Source organism: Mauremys mutica, chromosome 25 (genome assembly GCF_020497125.1).
Source record: "Mauremys mutica isolate MM-2020 ecotype Southern chromosome 25, ASM2049712v1, whole genome shotgun sequence".
NCBI lineage: Eukaryota > Metazoa > Chordata > Testudines > Geoemydidae > Mauremys > Mauremys mutica.
The window spans coordinates 5,507,162-5,528,189 of record NC_059096.1 but is presented as its reverse complement, the minus strand read 5'-3'; the positions used below and the strand labels follow the sequence as shown (position 1 = coordinate 5,528,189).

The 21,028-nt window shown below is 49.1% G+C and overlaps 1 protein-coding gene across 4 annotated transcripts; it reads right to left on the bottom strand.

Annotated features, from left to right (window-relative positions):
- Nucleotides 1-1,834: 1,834 nt before the first annotated feature.
- On the bottom strand, nt 1,835-19,968 carry NFE2L1 (NFE2 like bZIP transcription factor 1). Of its 4 annotated transcripts, none has more exons than XM_044999206.1 (7): nt 19,814-19,968; nt 17,242-17,454; nt 16,419-16,930; nt 7,625-7,840; nt 6,349-6,438; nt 5,772-5,933; nt 1,835-5,123 (listed from the first exon to the last, which is right to left on the bottom strand). In XM_044999206.1, exons 3-7 carry the CDS (start codon nt 16,926-16,928, stop codon nt 3,843-3,845), a joined length of 2,259 nt encoding a protein of 752 aa, XP_044855141.1. In that variant the 5' UTR covers nt 16,929-16,930; nt 17,242-17,454; nt 19,814-19,968; the 3' UTR covers nt 1,835-3,842. The 4 variants fall into 4 exon arrangements, with proteins under 4 accessions (XP_044855141.1, XP_044855144.1, XP_044855143.1 ...); XM_044999209.1 differs by lacking the exon at nt 19,814-19,968 and adding an exon at nt 18,807-19,174; XM_044999208.1 differs by lacking the exon at nt 19,814-19,968 and adding an exon at nt 17,868-18,015.
- Between the last annotated feature and the right edge of the window lie 1,060 nt (nt 19,969-21,028).

Below are 21,028 nucleotides of genomic sequence, written 5' to 3'. Positions count from 1 at the left end.
ATTATTTACCCGCTTGCAGACCTGGGAATGAGGCTCTTTCTTGCAGGATGAGCCCTATTGCTGTCCCTTTCTCTCTGGCTACTTTCGTTTTTCTTCTTATTCCCTTCCTCAGCTCCTGTCTCAGGTTAGTCCCTCAGGGGAGTGAGTGAGAGTGAGTTATTTGCAAAGCATCAGGTAGATTGTGTCATAACCAGCTGCGGTGTCTGCCGAGGACTGAGGAGTTCCTGTGAGTATAACAACAACGCTGCCTTGACTAACCCGTGATATTCTAAGTATTAATGGATGTTCCTAGCTGTGCTTTAGGCTGCCTACCAGGAAGCAGGACTCCTGGGTTCTATTGGTGACTGCCAGTGACAGTAGTGCTGTCGGAGCTACTCAATCCTAGGCCAATACTTCTCCCTCTCTGGTTTAACCAGAGCTTCCCAGGTCAGATTGAGAAACAGCAACTTGTTAAAATGGTCCTCACCAGGATGCAGTGTCATGAGGCCCACTCCCTGTAACGTAATACTCACGTACCCACTGCTGCTTGTTTAAGCTTCCATCAGGACTTTTGTTTTTGACACACACCTGGCAAGAACGTCTCTCCTATTCCCCGTCTGTGCAGCAGGCTCTTGTATCAAGAAGCTTTCCAGAGAATTACTGCAGCAGGAGGAAGACCAAGCATTGCCATCATATGCAGCTCAAGGCAGCCAAGCAGAACCCCAGTCACATTTTCCAAATTGCCTTATGGCTGCTGAATAGGCAGTGGGGGGATTGTGCTTGAAGAAGAGACCATAATAGTGCCCCCAGAGTCCCTCTTCATTCCTGAGTGAACCTCCAGAAACCACCTCTAATATAAATTTGCCCAATGCAAAAAGTGGTTGACTTTTTCCCCCCAGGGGAGCCGCAGGGTTGCATTTAATTTATACTTCCAGAGTGCCCTGCATTTCTTTTTGCTAGGACTTTAAGACTGGTGCAGATAGTTGGCCAGCAGTTCCATTCCCAATATATGTTCTCTCACTCCTGGGGAGGGAAAGAGGGAAGATTTTGGCATCTGACCGATGCAGTTGGAATGGAAGCTTGTCTTAGAAGCTGCTTTTCAAGGGGGAGGGTATGGAAATATGGAAGTAGCTGCTGTTTTCCATGGAGCATCCCTGCTTCAACCCACCCCCACCCCCTTCAAGCTGGTTTTTCTTAGTCTATCCCTGTCAAGAACAAACCCCCTGCAACCACCACTCGACTCCTGGGGAAGGTTAAGGGCTTAGTGATACCAATTAGTTGATATAGTGTGAAACCTTTTAACCCAGTAACACAAAGTCAGTTGCTCAGAAGTAGCTCTACTCCATGGATGTCAGAATCCAATTCACTCCAGTCAGGAACTCTGGAGAAAGCTTTAAAGCAGGAGCTTCTCCCTGCTGTACCTAAACTGGAGATGCAGCACCTTTGAAACAGAGAATATTTTATCTTAAGAGTCTGACCCTACAGTGATGGAAGCACAAAGTCAGATATCTTTAAAAAAAAGAGGGTTGGAGCGAAGTGCCTCCGAAGGAGAAAGGAGGAGAGCCTCTTAACTAGAGACCGTGAAGAAGCCCTTTAAGGCTTTCATTTTTTTTTCCCCAAAAGTAGGAATAAGAATTAAGCCGATACCAGATACTTACAATGGTTGGGCCCAGTTAGTGCTCAGGAGGCAAACCAAGTTTGCTCCTGCTCCTGGATTAGAGACAGTCTGGGGGTAGTCGGTGCAGAGGGCAGTTATTTTATACAGGCAACTACCCAGGTAGGATCATTAATATTTTAGCTTCCCTTCTGCTCAAAAATAATAATAAAAAAAAAGACTCCATGAAACAAGCGCACATACAGCGAATAAGCCATTTTATTTTTGTCCTGTGCGCTCACAATCTCTCTTCTCTCCCTGACAGGTCACAGATCATTAAAATAAAGGTTCTAAGAGGAAAATAATTTAAAACATACACTCAGGGCTCCATTCCAACCTCCCTGCACCCAGCCACATCTCCACTACTTGTGCTTCATCTCATGCATATAAGAAAGTAAAGCCATTGAATCATAACAAGTTAAAGATGGAAGAGACCTGTTTGGTCCTAGCGAGTCCATCTCCTGCTGTTCAGCATGAGATCATGGCACAGTGAATATACTAACCAAGTGCCCTATAGTTCTCATCGTGATGCACTCTGACAAGATGCAGCTGCTTTTAAAATAGCCTGGAATACACATTTTAGACAGATGTCTTCTTTTGCAGTGCTAGAATATGAAATTAGACTTCTCCAGGCTGTCTACAGCAGACCTTTGCTCTCACTTTCCATTGCAAGGTTACTTTCACTGCAGATACTGCCTCCCTCCCCAAGTCCTCCATAGGATGCACATTCTCCATTCAGTGCTATGGCCTCACCCCATATGACATGCACAGGACTGGCTAGGAAAGCCATTTTGCTTTTCAGTTGCTGGTAAAGTCAGTACACGCCCAGCTGTGCTATATTGTAAATACAGCTTCTAGGATTGTCTCAGTCTTACAGACCAAGACCAGCAGCGATCAAGGCACTACCCCCACCCCCCTTCTTAAAACAAAGGAAGTCAGACCAACACCTAGGGACAGAAGAGACTCCTATAATGTGATCACACACAGTTACACTGAGTCTTTATGGCAAAGAGAACACTGAGCAGCTTTGAACATTGGGGCTTCTCTCTTTCACTCAACACAAGCGCTCTACAGCTTATTGGGAAAACAGGGCTGAAGCCCTGGAAAACAAAGCACGGCTGAGAAACAGGAATCCTAACCGATGTCTATTTCTATAAGTGACAAGCCCACTTCGTGGGGTAGGAACCATCTGCTCCCCCTATTGTGCTCTATACCAACCAGATTTGCTACACCTCAACCCCACATGCGCCTCCTTTCAGGCCATCCAGCACCCAGTTCCCAAAGCTGCTGCAGCTGGAAAGGAACTGGCTGCAGACAAGCTTTAGACCCAAGCCCACCCACCCCTTTCCACCCTGGTTCCTCAGCCAGTCAGTGGGAGAAGACAGTGTTTGCATGCAGGTTACTGCTTGCCATCATCTAACGCCATGGTGCTGGCTCACTGGCAGTGACATGCTCTGAGTTTTGTGGGGGATACATCATCACATTGGTTCTATTAACTCTTTCCAGATCCACCTACCCCAAAGCTGTAGCAGTTGCTAAGGTCCACTGCACAGGAGGATTAACAGCTCTAGAGATGGTAAGATAAGAGCTCTCCCACTTCTCCTAGCCCCATCTAAGGTTCCGCAGACTGGAAAGAATTAATGAAAGTCACACCACTTTGTGTTTCCATGTGTGCACTGGTCTGATCTAGGAAGGGAAATTGGTTAATCTGGAATTAAGTCAGGTTTTATCACACACCAATGTCAAAACTGGTTCAGGAACGAAAAAAAAAAAAAAAAACACAACTACCTGAAGTCACAGAACTTTGGAAGTTCAGAAAAATGTCTCTCCTATAACTTTAAGTTCATTTGCTTAAATCTTTTTTAAAGCCAGTTCCTAAACAGTAGTTTCTCCATCTTCTGCAGATTCTCACCACCAAGGATGCCAGCTTATTCCCCATACTCAAAGGATTCCAGGTTGTAGAGGGAGCTGGGCTCGCCCAGTTCACTGTGTGTTCCTCCCCGGTCACTCCCTGATGGGAGCCATCAGAAATTCAAAGTGCAGGTCCTGCACCCTCCACGTGCAGCAGTCTCTTCCTGTACACTGACCGGCAGCAGTCACGTTTGAGAAGATATATTGGATAAGAAGGCATGAAAGTTCCTCTAGTACTTCCAGGCTCAGCCCTTCTCCAGTGTCTAACTTTAGTGAGCTCCCTCCTCCTCCCCCTGGCTCACTTCCTCCTGTCTTTCTGTTTTCTCTCCTTCCGCCTGGCCTGCTGGTCGGCCAAGGCGCGAGGTATCAAGATAACACTGCCATCGCTGGCATACTGTAGGGAGTATTGATTTGGAGAGTAGGGCTGGCCATTCTCATCACGCAGGCGCCCAAACACTTCCTGGTACAGGTTTTGCACCTTCTGTTTCATCTGGCGAATGGACTTGAGAAATTCCACCTTCTCCCTGAGCAGTTTGGACTTGTCCCTCTGCAAGTCTCCCACGTCCCGTTCTAAGTTCAGGATGGTGTCCAGTTTCCTCTTGCGGCAGTTTTGGGCAGCCATCTTATTCTTGCCCCTCCTCCTGATGTCCCGGATCAAGCTCAGCTGTGCCTCACTGAGCTGGTACTTGGAGAGAAGTTCATTGAACTCCTCCACTGGCAGGTTTATAATCTTGTCATTGGTGAAAGGGATCTTCATGGCTCTAGCTCGGTGCTCGTCCCGGCTCATCTGCTTATCCAGGAAGTCAGATTGCGTCTCCTTGCTCTCAGGTGCCATGTTATAGGTGTGGTTGTGACCAACATGCTCCAGGTAAGGCAAGTAGCGTAGCTCTGATGGGTCGTGATAGCTCATGCGGCAGAACTTGCTGTACTCCGGTTGGTATCCAACTGCCCCTTCCGTTTCTTCAAAGTCCACATTTTCAGAGTCTGAGCTGTAACCTACAGCTCCTTCCTCAGAAAAAGAGGAAGAAGAAGAGGAGGAGGAGGAGGAGGAAGAAGAAGAGGAGGCTTCTGAGCTACTGAAAGAAACAGGACTATGGCTAGAGTCCAGAGAAAGCCCTGAGTCAGAATCAAACTCTTCTTCCAACTGAGAGGCTTGCACTGGGTTGAAACCTTCTTCAATAGCCAAGTCCATCAAGCTGATCTCATCAAGCATGGCTTCATCTAGAAGACCCCCTAATGGATCTGGTAGTTCAGGGCCAGTTGTCTCGTTGACTGTGCTGTTCAGCTGTGGAGGGAAGAAGATCCCACTCAAGTTGGTAGACCCAAAGGTGGTGTTGAGGCCAGTGGAGTTGTCAGGAGCCAGTTGGAGCAGGGCTGAACTGCTAGCCACGGAGGGGCTCTCAATCTCTGAGCTGAAGAGGGAGGAGAGGTCCTGTGTGCAGCTACCCAGAGATGCCTGATGCAGGCTGACATTCTGATTGATGGGAGTGTTTGGAGCTAGACTGTAGTTAGCAGTCAGCAGGTCTCCATTTGTGCCATTATACAGGATTTCAGCAGTTGTGTTGTTCACTTCCATAGCCTGAAAGAGATTAGAAGCAGTTCAGCAAATGATCCAGCCTTGGGCACTATCCTTCTCCCCCATTTCCTATGTGCACTGCAAACACCACCAGAGGCTAAAAACAGAAAAGAGAGGAGCCTGCAGAGATCATGGAGTGAGCTAGTTCCAGCAGCACTCATGAGGTCTAGAGGATCTGGAAGATTTAAGATTCAATAAGAATCAACAATAAGAAATTCCTCTCCCTCTATGTTCCCTCGCCCCACGCCAAAGACAGAGGCAGTTTTCAAACTGCACACTATGAGCCAAGCCACAGGGGCAGCAGTTTTTGACCCAAAACTACAACTACACTCTAGATCTCAGCTGCTTAGAACAGCCATCAAACCACTACAATGAACAGCAGCAGCTTGAGATGGGAAGGGCACACACCAGGTATCACCCTCACCTAAACATTCAGCACGTTGACATATACTTCAGCTAGCCCAAAGGGGATGAAATACCACATCCTGGGGGCATTTCCAATAGCAATCCTGCTCTGCACCTACACACGGATCAGGAATGCCCACGACAGACACACACACACGTCCTGCTTGGGGTACCCACTGGAGAGAGAAAAGGGAGCTATGGGGACCCAGACAATTAACCACTGGAGAGCAGTTAGCAAGAACTAACCTGCATTTCCATTATAGACATAAGGTCCTGCCACTGCTGCTCCAGATCAAATGGGGACTCTGTCTCCGTCAGAAGAGGAGACAGGAGGCCGCTCTGGATAACTGAAGACTCGCTTTCACCAGGCACAGCTTCGTTTAGGTGGGAGGCATCTGCAGCTGGAAACTAAATACAGAGCAGTGTTCGTCCACATCTGGTCTGCCGAGGAGAGGCAGGTCAGCAAAGCCCTGAATGCCTTTCAGGCTCCACAACAGGGAACTGCTTTTCTTTTATTCAGACTGAGAACTAGCTGCTGTTATTCCCCTACCGTTCACTGCGAACTAATTAGAAACAAAGTCAGAAGCCCTTAATTAATTGTGACCATCTTCCCCACTGGCTGCTTCACAGGAGCTGTGCCTGGAGCCGCCTTAGACAGATTAACCCAATTTACTGCCAGTTTAGTGGTCTCTGATATTTGTCTTAAATGGGAGGCAAAAGGCATCAAATCCCAATGCACCAACAAAACCAGGCTCTGGATCTGTCACACTTAGAAATGAGTCATGGAGAAATGGTTTCCATTTTCAAGAATGCACAAACTCACCTCAGAGTTCTCCCCAAAGGGGAAGGTGGCTTCCAGCAACCTAAGGCACTCCTCCAGCGACAGGGCCGTCTGATCCACCACACCAGGCACCTGGGACAATGAATCATTTCAGCACAGTTTACTGAAGGGTAAGGACCTCCCTAAAGGGTAGGACACAAGTTTCTGAACCAAGGGCATCAGAGACCCAATGGCTTAGTATGTTCTTCATAGAGTCCAAATATCCAGAGTCCCCCACACTTTTGCATCAAGTTGCAATTACCATCCTGCTAGCCAAGGAGCACCTGCCATGACTTCCTGAAGCTAGTCAATACTGTTCATAAATGGGCCAGGGGGGTCAAATGAACTCTTGTTCGGGTTAGCTTCATGCTGACTTTTCTGGATTAGCTTCACTGACGCATGCTGCAAATAGAGACTCAGCTTCAAACTTCCCATAGCCTAGGCCTGGTCTACACTGGGGTGGGGATCAATCTAAGATGCGCAACTTCAGCTACGAGAATAGCGTAGCTGAAGTCAACGTATCTTAGATCGACTTACCTCCCATCCTCACAGCACGGGATCGATGGCCGCGGCTCCCCTGTCAACTCCGCTTCCGCCTCTCACCCTGGTGGAGTTCCGGAGTCAACAGCAGAGCATTCGGGGATCGATTTATCACGTCTCATCTAGATGCGATAAATCGATCCCCGATAGATCGATCGCTACCCACCAATCCGGCGGGTAGTATGGACATACCCCTAGTTGAGGATTTTGCTCAGTGCCTATGCTCTTTCCCTCCCCCCACTCCTCATTCACAACTTCTACAAAGAACCTAAAAGCAGAACAGGAGCCAACTCCTCCCACTCCCAAACCGCTCACTGGAATAAAGCTTTGTCAACATTCAAAGAGACTCTGGCCTTGTCTTGCTCTGTGTTAGTGACCATGGATCCTCCTGCTTATTTCCTCGCAGCAGATAATCAGGGTGCCAACAGCTTCCTGGTTATTTCCCCAGTTCACCTTTGTGTTTGGTTCTCTCTAGCCTGGGAGACAAACTGTGCTCCAACATCGCACCCTGTCATCCAGACGGGTGGTGGTTGTCTTCATGCCCTTTCTTAGCTCAACAGCCATTACCATCAGCCAGATGGGAGGAAGAGTGTCCCCTCTAAAAATCACTAAGTGCCACTGCTAATAACAGCTAGCTGATGGTTCCCTCTCCTTCCCTGCTGAGTGGCAGACACATGAATCCCAGAACACTGCAATACACCCTGGAATGAGGGGTAAGCCCTACTCGGGGGGCTGTTACCTGTGCAGGGAAACTCTCCCCCGTTTCTCCATCAACTAGCAGGTTTCTATCCAAGGTGTCGTTCCCTCCGCTCCTCCAGCTGTCCCCATGCTCCCTCCCATCACTCAGTTCTTTGTCCACTTCGCTCTCCTTCTGGCGATGGCTGTAGTCAAAAATCTCTCGCCCAGCGCCGAGATCAATATCCTGTCTCCACAGGATGTCAATCAAATCGATGTCCTGAAAGACACACAAGATTTCCTTCAGCACTTGGCAGGCTCATCTACACCCCACCATGGAGGGAAGACCCTCTTCTTCCCTTGCCCTCCTCCCCGCCCCGTTCCTGCAGCACAGCAACCTCCCGACAAGCACCCCTTCCACCCTACAACACAATGCCCTCATTCCACCCAGATTCATAACCACCCTTTCTGTACTACACTGCACTCCCCCTACCAACACTCCCACCCGCCACAACACCTTCCTTGGGGCACAGTGTCCTGTCCCCACCCATCTATTAGTACTGGACACAGTTCCAACCTTCCATGACGGTTTCTTTCACATACCGCCCCACCCCCATCACCACCATCGGGGACTCCAGACACCAGTCCTTCGCCCCTGCCTTGCACAGAGGCCAGCTGCTGTGCCTCCTTTGCACAAGAGCCTATGGTCATTTTGCCTGGCTAGGTCTCTAACAGCAGCTGTGCAATGGAGCCAGGCTGGAGAAAGAACAGAACTCCATTGGAAAGCGACTTTAGCTGTCTCCTCCCTGCTCTCCATGCTCTGCAGGGGCCTCCTCCCGTCTCAGGAAAAAGGGAGTCTGCAGCTTTAACTCCTCTGGGTTGCACGATGCCGGCTGGATGGTGAGGACCAATTGTCATGCAGGATTGCTGCTCCATGGAGGAGCTTGCATCAGCCTGTGGTGCCATTCTCGGCATTTGCATAAAGGGGTGGAGTGCATTGGAGAGGAAAAACCCTGCATTCCCAGCCACCTGATGCAACTTGAGATCCGGCCTGCTGCCTGCTCACCACTTGTCTACAGACAGCAGAGATGCCAGCCCTGCCCAGCCCTTCACCTACAAATGAGACAGCGCAGCCTTCCAACTGAGATCCCCCCCCCCACACCCCCTGCCGGAACTTTAACCCCATTCCGAGAACTCTGTCATCTTCCCTCCCTCTACAGCCCCAGGGTCCCCATGCAAAGAATCTGTGACCCTGAGCGGGAGGGGAAATGCCTGCTACCACCCTTCTGCTCCCTAGCAGCAACATGATCAAGAACCCAAATGCCTCATCCCTAACCACATAATATGAATCTGCAAACATTTGTCTCTCTTCACAGCCACCACTACCCACAGGCCCCTCCCTCTAATGCAAGCCTAACCCAGGGCATGCCCCACACCCCTGAAAAGCAGCCTGTGCTGGTTCAAACCTCAGGGGCCTTTTAATGTGACCAGGACGCAAGGCCCTACCCTAGAATTACCACCTAAGCCTGGGACATACAGATTTCTCCCCACCCTGCCTCCCACATCATAGCATGGATGGTTTATTTTACTGAAATATTATGGCAGTCGACTTCATAGTTTATCAATGAGCCCTTAGCCCCCCTTCCCCCACCTCAAAGCAAGGAGACAGGACATCTCTGCCTCCTTAAAAAGATTCTCCCTGCTCTTGTGAAAAAGGTTCCCCAATAGCTGCCATCACCTTTGGCACTTACAGAAATGGACAAGAATCCACAATAGCCCCCTCCCTCCCCCCAATAAACACAACCAGAGCCCCCTAGACACCAGCTTCTTGTGAGGTCAATGTCACCATACACAATGTCTACAGTATCCCAAATGCTACCGTGAAACCATCCCTTGACCCCCGTTCTGCCCTGAGCATTCACTGTCACACCCTCCCCAAAGACCAGTCCCCCCCAGGCCCAAATGTCACTCATCAGCCTCAGCAAGGACCCTTTCTCTGACTACCCCAGCTATCCTGTGCTCTGATCATACATCTGTCTCCTCCAGACCAGACTTCCTAGGTCTCTCCCCACCGCCTCTGCCTCGCCTGGAGCAGCAATAAAAGGGTTAAGGTAAGTGATACCTTTTTCATGTCCCCAGCTGCTGCTCATGGAGCTGTCCCTGCAGATCATGGTCTATGTGGGGCGAATTCCAGGCAGGCAGAGCTGTGAGACCCGGGCACGGTGCCGCACAGACATCTCCGAGTTCAGTAACTGAGCGGTTTTTGGCAGGCCGGACCCCTGGCTGTTTGCAAGCCCCCCTAACAGCATGTGATCCACAGGTGGGGGCTACAGCCAGCCCCCCGCCCCCTCCTCCCTCCCTAAGCCACAGCTCCAGGAATGGGCCCCGCTGGTTGCGTAGGCAGGAGTTGGACCGAATCCCCACCCCATGCTCAGCGCTGGGGCTGCAGCGAGACCCAATCCCCCTCCCTCCCCCGCCTGCCTGTTACCTAGGCGGCAGCGAGAGCCAATCCCCTCCCCCAGGTCACCGCGGAGGATGCGGAGGGAGCCAGTCTCCGCCCTCCGCTTGTTACCTAGGCTGCGGCGCGAGCCAATCCCGTGCCCCGGGTCACTGGTGAGGATGCGGAGGGAGCCAGTCTCCTCCCCGCCCTGCGCTCGTCACCTAGGCTGCGGCGAGAGCTCGGCTCCTCCCCCCGCCCCCCCCCCCCCGGGTCGCTGTGGAAGCTGCAGCGAGGAGTCTCCCCTCCCCTCCCCTCCCCCCTCGTGCTCAGCTGCTTGGGCCTGTGTCTCCTTGAGGAGACGCTCCCACGCCAGGTGCCCCACCCAGCGCTCCCCGGGATGGTGCAGTGGGGAGCGAAGCGGCAGAGGGATCCCCACCATGAAACTTACAGCATCTGCTGGCAGCAGCAGCAGCTCCAGGCAGTGATACCCCACGGGAGGCCTGGCCTGGCCTGCCAGGAGGTTGGGCCGAATGGCACCTTTGCCAGGATTCTTTACATTCGCCCTGGAGGTGACCAGCAGCTCGGCTCCCCCCTTTGTCACAGGGGCGGGACCCAGCTTTGGTGTGGTAGGGCCCCACATCCTGCAAGACCAGAACCCACTAGGAAACGGGCCTCCCTTACCATAGGGGGGGAAAAATAGGTCAGAACCAGAGACAGGGTGTCTGTGCCATCTGCACATGTGCAGTGATGTCACTGGGAGATTGGGGAGGATTTGCACATCATATTTATGTGAGAGCATGAGCCTTGCCAGAGCCAGTCATGGACCTGCACCCATCATTCCCACACCAGCAGGAGGGGGGCGAGTTAGAAATAGGAACGGCTATGCCAGTCAGACCAGTTGTCTAGCTAGTCCAGTGCACTATATCCCCAGTGGTGGCCAGTAACAGATTCTTCAGGAAGGTGCTGGAGTCCTCGCATTGTACCATTATGGAGTAAGCTGCCCATAAGAGACGTTTCTGCCTAACCCTTGGCAGTTAGCATTTGGCTTATGCTATGAAGCAAGAAGTGTTTATCCTTTAGATCAGTGGCTCTCACCCTTCCAGATGACTGTAGCCTTTTCAGGAGTCTGATTTGTCTTGTGTCCCCCCTAGTTTCACCTCACTTAAAAACTATTTGCTTACAAAAATCAGACATAAAAATACAAAAGTGTCACAGCCACTAGTACTGGAAAATTAGAGACTTCCTCATTTTTACCATATAATGATAAAATAAATCCACTGAATATAAATATTGTACTTACATTTCAATGTATAGTATATATATATAACAGTATAAACAAGTCACTGTCTGTATGAAATTTTAGTTTGTACTGACTTTGCTAGTACTTTTTATGTAGCCTGTTATAAAAAACTAAGCAAAAAAACTAGATGTGTTGATGTACCCCCTGGAAGACCTCTGGTACCACCAAGGGTACAGGTACTCCTGGTTGAGATCCACTGCTTTATCTTTTGGCCTAATAACTGTGGATATTCTCATTTTCTATATAAAAGGTCTAATCCTTTTTTTGATCCTGCTAAGTTTTGGCCTCATTGATATCTTGGGGCAGTGAGTTCCACAAGTTAATTATGTGTTGTGTAAACTGTTGTATCAGTTTTTAATTTGCCACTGTTCAATTTCACTGGCTATCCCCTTGTTCTTGCATTATGGGTATGGCTGCAGATTTGTCTCAGCATTTAATAATTTTTTTTTTTTTTAAATTACAGCGCAGTCATGGTAAATGTTGTAAGAGTCACAGATTCAGTGACTGCTCCATAACCTTTGAGCAAAAATGCCCTGAAAAAAAAGAGGGGGGCACTGACCACGCACAATAGAACCTTCTGCACCAGCTCGGCCTGAGGGGGGAGAAAGGCTGGAGACAGAGCCTGCCCCGCACTCCCCTCTGGGAGCTGCTCTTCCCTGGGATGAGATGGAGCATACCCTGCACTCACCTCTGGTCTAAGTTGCTCCTGCGTCCAATGAGGCTGGGCCCAGCACCATGTTCTGGGTATTGCGACCTGGCATGCCAAGTCACAGCACTGCGTAGGTTTGACCGATCCCCCTCCATCATGACAAAGGGGCATCTTAGCCAAATCTGGTTTGTGTTGCAACCCCACACACATGATCATAATGCCCAGAGAAGGGAGCTGGGCCCAGCCCTGGGGGACAGAAGCTGCTGCTGTGGGGTGAGTCATGGGCGCGCACACAAAACAAAGGACGCCACTGATAAACAGGAAAATCACCCGATCCTTGACTTTTTTCCCTGCTGTGACAAACCTGCAGCTTTAGTTATGGCAAAGAGGGAAAGGAAAAACAAGAATGCCCAGTTTACCTTCTCTATTCCATTTATTATTTTCCTTTCTCTCGTGTCCCCCTTATTTGTCTCCGCTCCTAACCTTTTCAATCCTTTTATACGATATTCTGTACAAGTTTCAAATCATTTTAGCTCCATGTCTGGATCCCTTCCATTTCTGCTATGTCCTTTCGTTATCACAGCCCCCTCGCCCCACGCTGTGTGTACAGCGGACATGCCCTGGCTACCTGTGGAGCTTGATGGGAAAGTCTTGCACATCCAAAATGCTCATCTTGAAATATCCATTTACTGATCCTTATCTGACCCAAGTCATAACATCTGGATTGCAAGCTAAAGTCTGTAACCCCAGAGCTAACCCTCAGTACCTGCAGTCTCTGCCTTTCTCCTCTAAATACACCACTACTCGGAGGCCTCTCAGAAGAATCAGCACTTAAAGTGGATGCAGTTTACAGTCTTGTGGCGAATTAGAACTCAGGACAGAGTTAGTAGACCTTAATTATATTTCCAGCTCCACCTCTGACTTGCTGGGTGATGCTGGGCAACTCACTGAGCCTCTCTGTGCCCTTGTTTCACATCTGTGTAAAATGACAATACTTGGTATGTACATTGGATTTTGCATCCATAGATCTCAAAGCACTTTAATAAAATGGATGGATGTCGTTATCCCCATTTTACAGATGGGTAACTGATGAGTTACCTGTTTAATAAGATTTTCCTCTTTGAAAGAGCTTTTATGTCTACGGAAGCACTTAGTATTTACTACTTACAATCTCAATATTTAAAACGAAGCTCTACATAACCTTGGGCTATCCCTGTCTAACACTGCACCTCCCAGTCCAAGCAGACACCTAAATCCTCTCAAACCCCCCTCCCCCCTCCCAAAAAGAGTTCCCATTATCCCTCATCACTAAGGTTAACAGAAACAGTATGTCCTCAGCTGGTCACTTTATCTGGTTGCTGTCCCTTAGGAACTGACTGTAAACAAGTCCGTTCTATGCAGCCAGCCAAGTGTAAGAAGATCTTACCCAGGTTCTAATACCCTGTTACCAGAGTACTGGTTGGAGGGGGACTTTGTCATACTGGGATAATACCCAGCACCAGCAGTTTGTCACATGTTCCACTTGGTGGGTATTTTTATCCCCTTGTTGTGGAAACGTTATAGGGACAGGGCCACTCATTTCAAAGATCAGCCAACAGGACAACAATTCCCTCCCCCATGCTGTGCCGGAGAAGAGAAAAAAACCTCAGACGAGACACTGAGGACAAAAAAAAAACACAACCCTGCCCTTGGGATGCTATAGCAGCAAAACAACAAGAAAGAGCAAGCACTGGGATGCTTCTGAATACAACCTCACCAGGATACACCATTAGTACATTTACAGAACAGGATAGCAAGTCAAATTCCAAGTCAGAACCATCTTCAAAGCTAATCAGAACAATGAAACGTATGGTGCAAGACACTCTCTCACAGGGTGAGCTCCAGCTCCAAGATACAATGCATTTCCCCCACAGCAAGATCCGGTCTGGACCATAAAATGTTGCCACTCTATTCAGATTGTAAGTGCCAGAAGGCCTGGGAAATGTCTCCCCCCTACTTCTGCAATTGTCTGCCTAACACTACCCTCCTGTCTGCTTCCCACAGGATATCAGCAGGAGAGTCAAACCTCCAGCCTGTCTCAGGTGAATTCCAATTACAGTGTCTGCCAGGAACCGCACAGCACACCTGACAGAAAAGCTTTTAAGTCCCTCTACATTTACCAGCCACACAGCTGAATGAGGTTCAAGGTTCCAGACAAAGAAAAATGATTACGTAGAGAATGCTTGGAATCAAGACTTCATGCTTTGTAGCTTCACATCAGCCACAAGTACAGTCTTGTCCACCCCTTGGGGAACATAGGGAGGTAATATAATATATGGAGATATACCTATCTCCTAGAACTGGAAGGGACCCTGAAAGGTCATTGAGTCCAGCCCACTGCCTTCACTAGCAGGACCAAGGTATGAAGTCCATGCTCATCAGGAGAGGAGGGATTGGGAGGCAGGATTTCCCAGCACTGCGTGCCATCAGTGCTGAACATAAATGGAGGGGGCGGGGGAGGGAAAGAAAAAACAATTATCAGGAAAGTGCCATGTCCCAAAGGAGGTCACAGCACATCTTCTGGATGCAGGTTTAAAGAAAAACTCTACAAGGTGTGAGCCAGACTTCTTAGTGAAAAATAGAAAAGATGGGAGGAGAAAACAGGCACTAGAATACGTAGAATACAGAAAGAAAGGGTTAGCGATCCCTCTTCCCCCCCGCCCCCAAAAAAGCAGCAATTATACTAGTCTAGACAAGTACACTTTCCAGAAGGCTTGAATCTGGATCATCCAGGAGATGCATCTGCAGCAAATCCAGTTTGAGCTGGCCAGGTTTGCAGCAGGGTCACTGCATCCTGCATATGGAAAGCTTACAGCTGGAATGGTATTTAATGCACAATTTTAGTTAAAAAATACAGCTGAGCAGGCATTAGGAAACCAGTGATACCACCAACCTACAGACCAAACACATCTGCAGTAGGATTCTTCCTACAATCCATACCTCTGCCTCCTCTCACTCCGGCTTCCTAAATACCACCCCCACTTTGTATTTATACAGTATTTGTCATTAAAAGATCTCCAGGTACATTATCCCCATTCTAAAGAGGGAAAACCCAAGGCACAGAGAAGGCTGGTCTTGTCATGAAGCCATAGGATGGGAGTGGGAAATCTGAATTCCTTTCCCCACTCTACCACAGACTGTTGACCTTGGGCAAGTCACTTCAATCTGCGCCCCAGTTTCCGATTTGCAAAATGGGAGTAAGTATACACATCTCTCACTGGACTGGTAAGAAGCTAGATTTGTGACCACTTGTGTAAAGTGTTTTGAGATCCTCAGGTGGAAAGTACCATAAATTATCGGCTTGTCCAAAGTCACACAGAAAGTAAGTAATTAGAAATGAAAATAGAAAGTACCTCTTACTTTCAGTCCCCTACTCTAAACACTAAGTAACACTGCCAGACTTAGCTCTCTCAGCCTTTGGTCCTTCCCCTAGCAGGTGCCCTTTCTAGCGGATAGGGGAAGTGCCTCATATTCAGGCAAGCTAGGCTCCATGCAGGCTTCCAGTGGCAAGATTATGCCATTCGGTACATTATCAGATCTGAAGAAAGTTTCACCTTTTTCCTCTCCTGGACGAACACTTTCACATCAGAGAGACATTTATGCTATTTCCTGCCTGTAGCTATACTGAAATCACATGACAGAAGTTCCAGACAGCCTCAACAGCTGCCTGCAAAATTCCCCTGCTTCTGACTCCAAAGAGCTGCCTCTAAGCTTCATCACAGGAGATTAGGGATCAGGACAGTTGGGAAATCCCCATGCCTACTCCCCACCATACATAATGGCTTGTCTGAGCTGCACAGCATCCATGCAAACATTCTCCACTGGAATCCATCACTAAAAGCAGTACAATACAGCCACAGGGAAGCAAAGTCTGAACATGCCTGGCCAAAGAAACCTAATGCAAAGAAAGAGTAGCAGCTGCTGGGGGGTCAAACACGTGACTCTGTCATAGCAACTGGGAGAATACACTCAGATGGAAAAAAAGCCACTTTCTAATTCACCATCCTCCCCACTCTCTGTTGGCAACCAAGCTGTAAACATTATTTGGACAAACTCCAGAGCCAAGTAATCTACCACCAGGTGACTCATGGGATGAAACTGTTACCCAATACAGGGAAAGAGAAGGTGCTATTGCATCATTCCCATAAATGCAAATCTGCACTCAAACTGAATTACTGACTAGCCACCCAATTTCAGACCAAGACACAGCACACATCAAGAGAAAGTGCCCGGAACCACCCAACCTTAATATTAAGTTCAGTGCCATGTGGCTCACAGACTAATGGACCTGATATTCAGAGGTGCTGAGTACAAATGTGGAAGCTACACACCGCTCAACGTTACGCTCTAAACTACTCCTATCCCATAGAAGTCCACAAACAGTTCCCTTTCTTTGGCATGTATCTTTTATAAAAGAAGGTGCCACCTACCTCTTTGGTCAAGTCTCCATTCCCTGGAGGAGCCACCGCTCCTAGGTCTTCCAATTCTTCACCAAATCCTTGCTCAGGTCCACTCTCCCTCACGCCGTTGTCAGGATTGGTCCCATCTTGCAGGCCACTGCTATTCTCTAGGGTGATGGCTGGGCTGGGCTGGGCACTGGACACAGAACCTTCAGGGTCTCTGTGCACCAGCCAGGCATTTACTTCAGTGGTGGGCACCTGAAACCTGTCCAGGGCCCTCACCTGGTTGAGGAGCCTGCGGGCTGTGAAATAATAGTCCAGGTCTACACTTTTCGGATGGATGCCATATCCGTCCAAGGTGTTCCGAAGGTTGTGGAACTGGGTCTGGGTGTAAGCAGAGCTCTGGCCTAGAATGATTTCCCTCAGAGGGGGAAACTGCGAGTTCAGGTAGGTATCCACGTCCACACGAACGCCTATCAAGCTGAGTAGAATGGTGAATTGGATGAGTCCTTCGGTGAAATATTTCTTCAGAGAAAGCATTTCTGGAGGAGGAAAAAAAGCAAACATAGGTGGAATGTTAAAAAAAAAAAGCCAATAATTAAGAGCTCAAAGTATCATAATTCACCAAGATTAAGAGTTTAAGGAAAATTCAAAACTTCAGTTTTAGGTTCTCTTGAACAATCAGGAATTAAAAAAAGGTCATCAGGTTACTCAGACGAGCCAAATTAATGATCTAAATCTCCAGAGGAAAGAAATTATACCCCAGTAAACAACCTCCACTCTCCCCTCCTCTTCAGAACTATAGCTATTTGATAACAGTCCACGAGGCTACATATAAACCCATGTGACTTACTGTCTCAAAAGTCCACATGCAGTCACTTCCTCTACCCTTCCTGATTCCCCACCCTGCTTCCAGAGCAGGGTGTATTCTCTGTGACAGCTGGCGGCTTCTTCTCCCCCTCCTCCTGCTTTGAGAAGCTTCCTGAAGGAAGCTTGAAGAGTCAAAGGTTTCGACCAAGGAAGGGTTCAACAGCTCCTCCAGTCCTAGCTGTGGTTTCAATAGAAGCTGAAATATAACCAGAGAACAAACACGGTAAGATGCTGACGAGACATCACCCTACGCATTACATATGCAGTTACTATACTAAGAAGTATCAGTTTCACCACTGTATACAAGCCATGTACAAAATAATATCTATTTCACTCAAAAGGATGGTTTGCTGACTAAATAGCCCCAAACGCACATAAAACAAAGGTTATCTTTTGAATCAATATTGTCTGAGTTCCCCCTCCCTACTCTATTCTTAGGCTGGTGCGTCAGCTTCCACTCTCTGGAGCAGGAATTCAGCTCTGACTCCCTTTCACTCCAGTTTTCAGCGAGATTATAATAATCCAACAGGGGCTTTCCGTGGCTAATAAGCAACTGTGACCACTGCACAGCCAATGAGAACAACATTGCAACACACTAGGGCTTGCTACCTTCCTATGCAGTCCCTTCTCCTCTGCCTGCCCATCACTCACAAGGGAACTTTAAAAACAAAAACAAAAAACATGCTTATGATGCCTTTATTCCACAATGTGACCTTCCTGGGCAATTCTCCATACAGCAAGTGTCCCAACTGAGGAGAGCGCAGCCCCCAATTTTGTAGCAAAATGTACCCCCACCATCTGTCCCTTCAAACCCCTGTCCTAGTTCAATGTATTTTGAGGATGTCAAAGGGTACACCCCTATTTTTCTCCTCCACCCAGCATCTCCAGGTTGTTGAGTTTTTATAGATTTCAAAGGTTGCCAGGTGTGGACTCATCATCACCTGAGGATTGTTAGTTGATGGATATCTTTTCTCAACTCCCAACATGGGCAGGAATGGGAGGAGTGTTTAAATTAACCTCTAATCCCAAAATCTCAGCTGTCCCTTCTGCAACCAAGTAACCCATCAGGGCAAAACAAGCACAATTTCAATTCCCCACCTCCACCTCAATTGTTACAAGTAAACATATAATTAGGTTTGGTAGAATTCTTCTTTTACAATTTTAACAGATAACATCCATTTTATTTCTTTTAGCATTTTTTTCAATTTTTATCAATTTAAACTTTCACAGTTGTGGAAAATTATGAGCTGGGCCAGACAATTATTTAGTGATAGCAGATATTGAGATTCAAAAAGTTAACACTTTATAACCATTAAAATCCAAATTGTCAACATCACATGTCAAAATATACAAAGTAAATAACCTTAAATCTAACTCTCACAAATTCTCAAGCATTGTCTAAGTGTTGATTATCACCGACTGAAATATTTTGTCAGTTTGCGTTTATACAGTGAAATCAATATTTACTGCATTCACCAACAAAACCCTAACTCTTCCAAGCCTACATATAATTACAGCCCAATTTTTCTGACTGATCAACTCACTCACATGTCAGATCTCAGTTAATTAATCCAGTAGCCCAAACATTGCCTTTTGTACTGGAAAACTTTTGTTTTCAGTCACTCAGAAACTGAAAGGAACAGGGAGCCCCTCCCCACCAGGTTTCAGTTTTCTTGCAACCTTTTAATCCCAGCATCTAGGTCACCATGCTTTCTGAGCTTTTCAGTCCCTCTAATAACAATTTCATCCTCCTAAATCTTCCCAAAGACACCTCCCACCCCCCATGGCACATGTGAGAGCATCAGGAACTCCACCAGCGCTGAACACTATCGTATGGGGTTTCCCATCTCTTATTTAAATAGCATCGTGGGGTGCAGGTTACTCAAAGCCACATGTTACTTAAGTCTCTTTAGTCCTCAGCCACTCAAAAACACCTCACCCCTTAAATTCCCCTCTAGCTATTTTACCCCGTCTTCCTACACCCCTTTATCTCCTACAATTCTCTAATTCACGGACCCCCATTTCTGATCCCACGGAAAAGACAACCCCCTCCCCCCAAGGGGAACACAGTCCCCTCACGCTCCCCATTAGAACTGCCCCATAACACTACTTATGTGCTGCCTAACGCCCGCCCCAAACCTTTTACCCCATATTTCAAAGGGGACGTTCAGCGAGGGGGGGTTCCCTATAGCGCCCCCCCCCAATTCTGGTCTCCCCTTATCCCCCAACTGCCCCATATTTACACGCTCCCGCCCATACACCGCCTACCCCTCTTCATATTACCCCGAGCTACCCCACTACTCCCCCCCTCTTCTCCCCCACCCCAGCAGCCGCTATTCCCCCTTCAGCCTCACCCTAAATTTACCCCGCCTCCCCCCCCTCCCCTTTCCACTCCCCCCCACACCACTTCCCCTCCCCCTCTCCTTCCCTATTCTGCGCCCCCCTCCCCACATCCGCTCCCCCCCATATTGCGCCCCCTCCCCACATCCGCTCCCCCCCATATTGCGCCCCCTCCCCACACCCGCTCCCCGCCGGTCCGGGCCGCTCTCCGGTACCCGCTCTCCGCGCCCCTCAGCCGCGACCCTCCCGGCCCCACAGGCAGCCACCGCCGGCCGGCCGGGCCCACTCTCAGCAGCACCAGCAGCCGCTTCCCTGCCACCACGGGCCTGAGCCCGCCCACGCGCGGCATCCCCTCCAATCCGCCACCGAAGGGAGGGGGACTGACAAGGCTGTTGTCAAATCCCCGGGCGAGCAGTTACACCCGCCCTCACAGCCTGGGGAGTGGCAGCTAAAACACCCAATCGAAGATCGGCAAGTTGATGTTTTTCCCGCCCCCGCCCTCTCTCAATGACGGAGCACGGGGCCAATGAGCCAAAGAACAACTGAGCCCGCCTACCCTCGCGTCAGATTGAGAGACAAAATGCAGACCAACCGTATTGGGCAACTTATGCCGAACGACAGCATTCCTCACCAATCCTAAACCGTGCAGATACGCCCGCCCACCAAACAGCTTGACTAACAGCATCACTGACCAATCACCTCGTGCGAATCCACTACCGCCCCCTTTGCCCCATGCTGTTGCCATGGGGACTGAGTGCCCCGGCCTCTAGGCGAGGCCTGTGGAGAATCTAGGCTCGACCTGGCCATGTGAAACCATTACCTCGCTCCCAAGCTCTCACCAGGCCTTGCAGATCCTACCGTCACCCCTCACGGGACGCCATGTTGTAACCCTCACGTGACACTATTCCTCAATGCCACGGAGGGGCCTGGAAACCACCTCAAAACTGCTGGCTGCCATCCTGAGTGGGGGGCCTCGAAACCACACATTGTAATCCCCAGGAGCCTTGAAACCCCACACTGTACTCACCGGGGGTCTAGAAACCATGCACTGCCATTGCATGGGCCTCGAAACCACCGGCTGCCAACCTGAGGGCCTCAAAACTGCCCACTGCAATCACAGGGGGCTCGAAACCATCCACTGTCATTGCATGGGCCTTGAAACCTCCTGCTGCCAACCTGAGGGCTTCAAAACTGCCCGCTGCAATCGCAGGGTCCTCAAAACCATCCAGTGCCATTGCTTGGGCCCCGAAACTGCCCGCTGCCCACCTGGGGACCTCGGAACTGCCTTTAAACTGCCCGTTGTCATCGTAGGGGGCCTCAAAACCATCTCTCCCTGGACCTTTGCGTCACAAACCGATTTATCCCCAAGCAGTGAAAAGCTCATGTCTAACACACACAGTAATGGGGTCCCTCGGCCTCCTGGAGCCACC

What these genes read in the sequence shown, in the direction of transcription:
- NFE2L1 (XM_044999206.1), bottom strand. Translation starts at nt 16,928, where the DNA reads ATGCTTTCTCTGAAGAAATATTTCACCGAAGGACTCATCCAATTCACC. An exon ending in GGGAGAGTTTCCCTGCACAG is followed by an intron (nt 6,439 to 7,624) that starts GTAACAGCCCCC and finishes TCATTGTCCCAG; the next exon opens with GTGCCTGGTGTGGTGGATCA. An exon ending in TGTCTATAATGGAAATGCAG is followed by an intron (nt 5,124 to 5,771) that starts GTTAGTTCTTGC and finishes AATCTCTTTCAG; the next exon opens with GCTATGGAAGTGAACAACAC.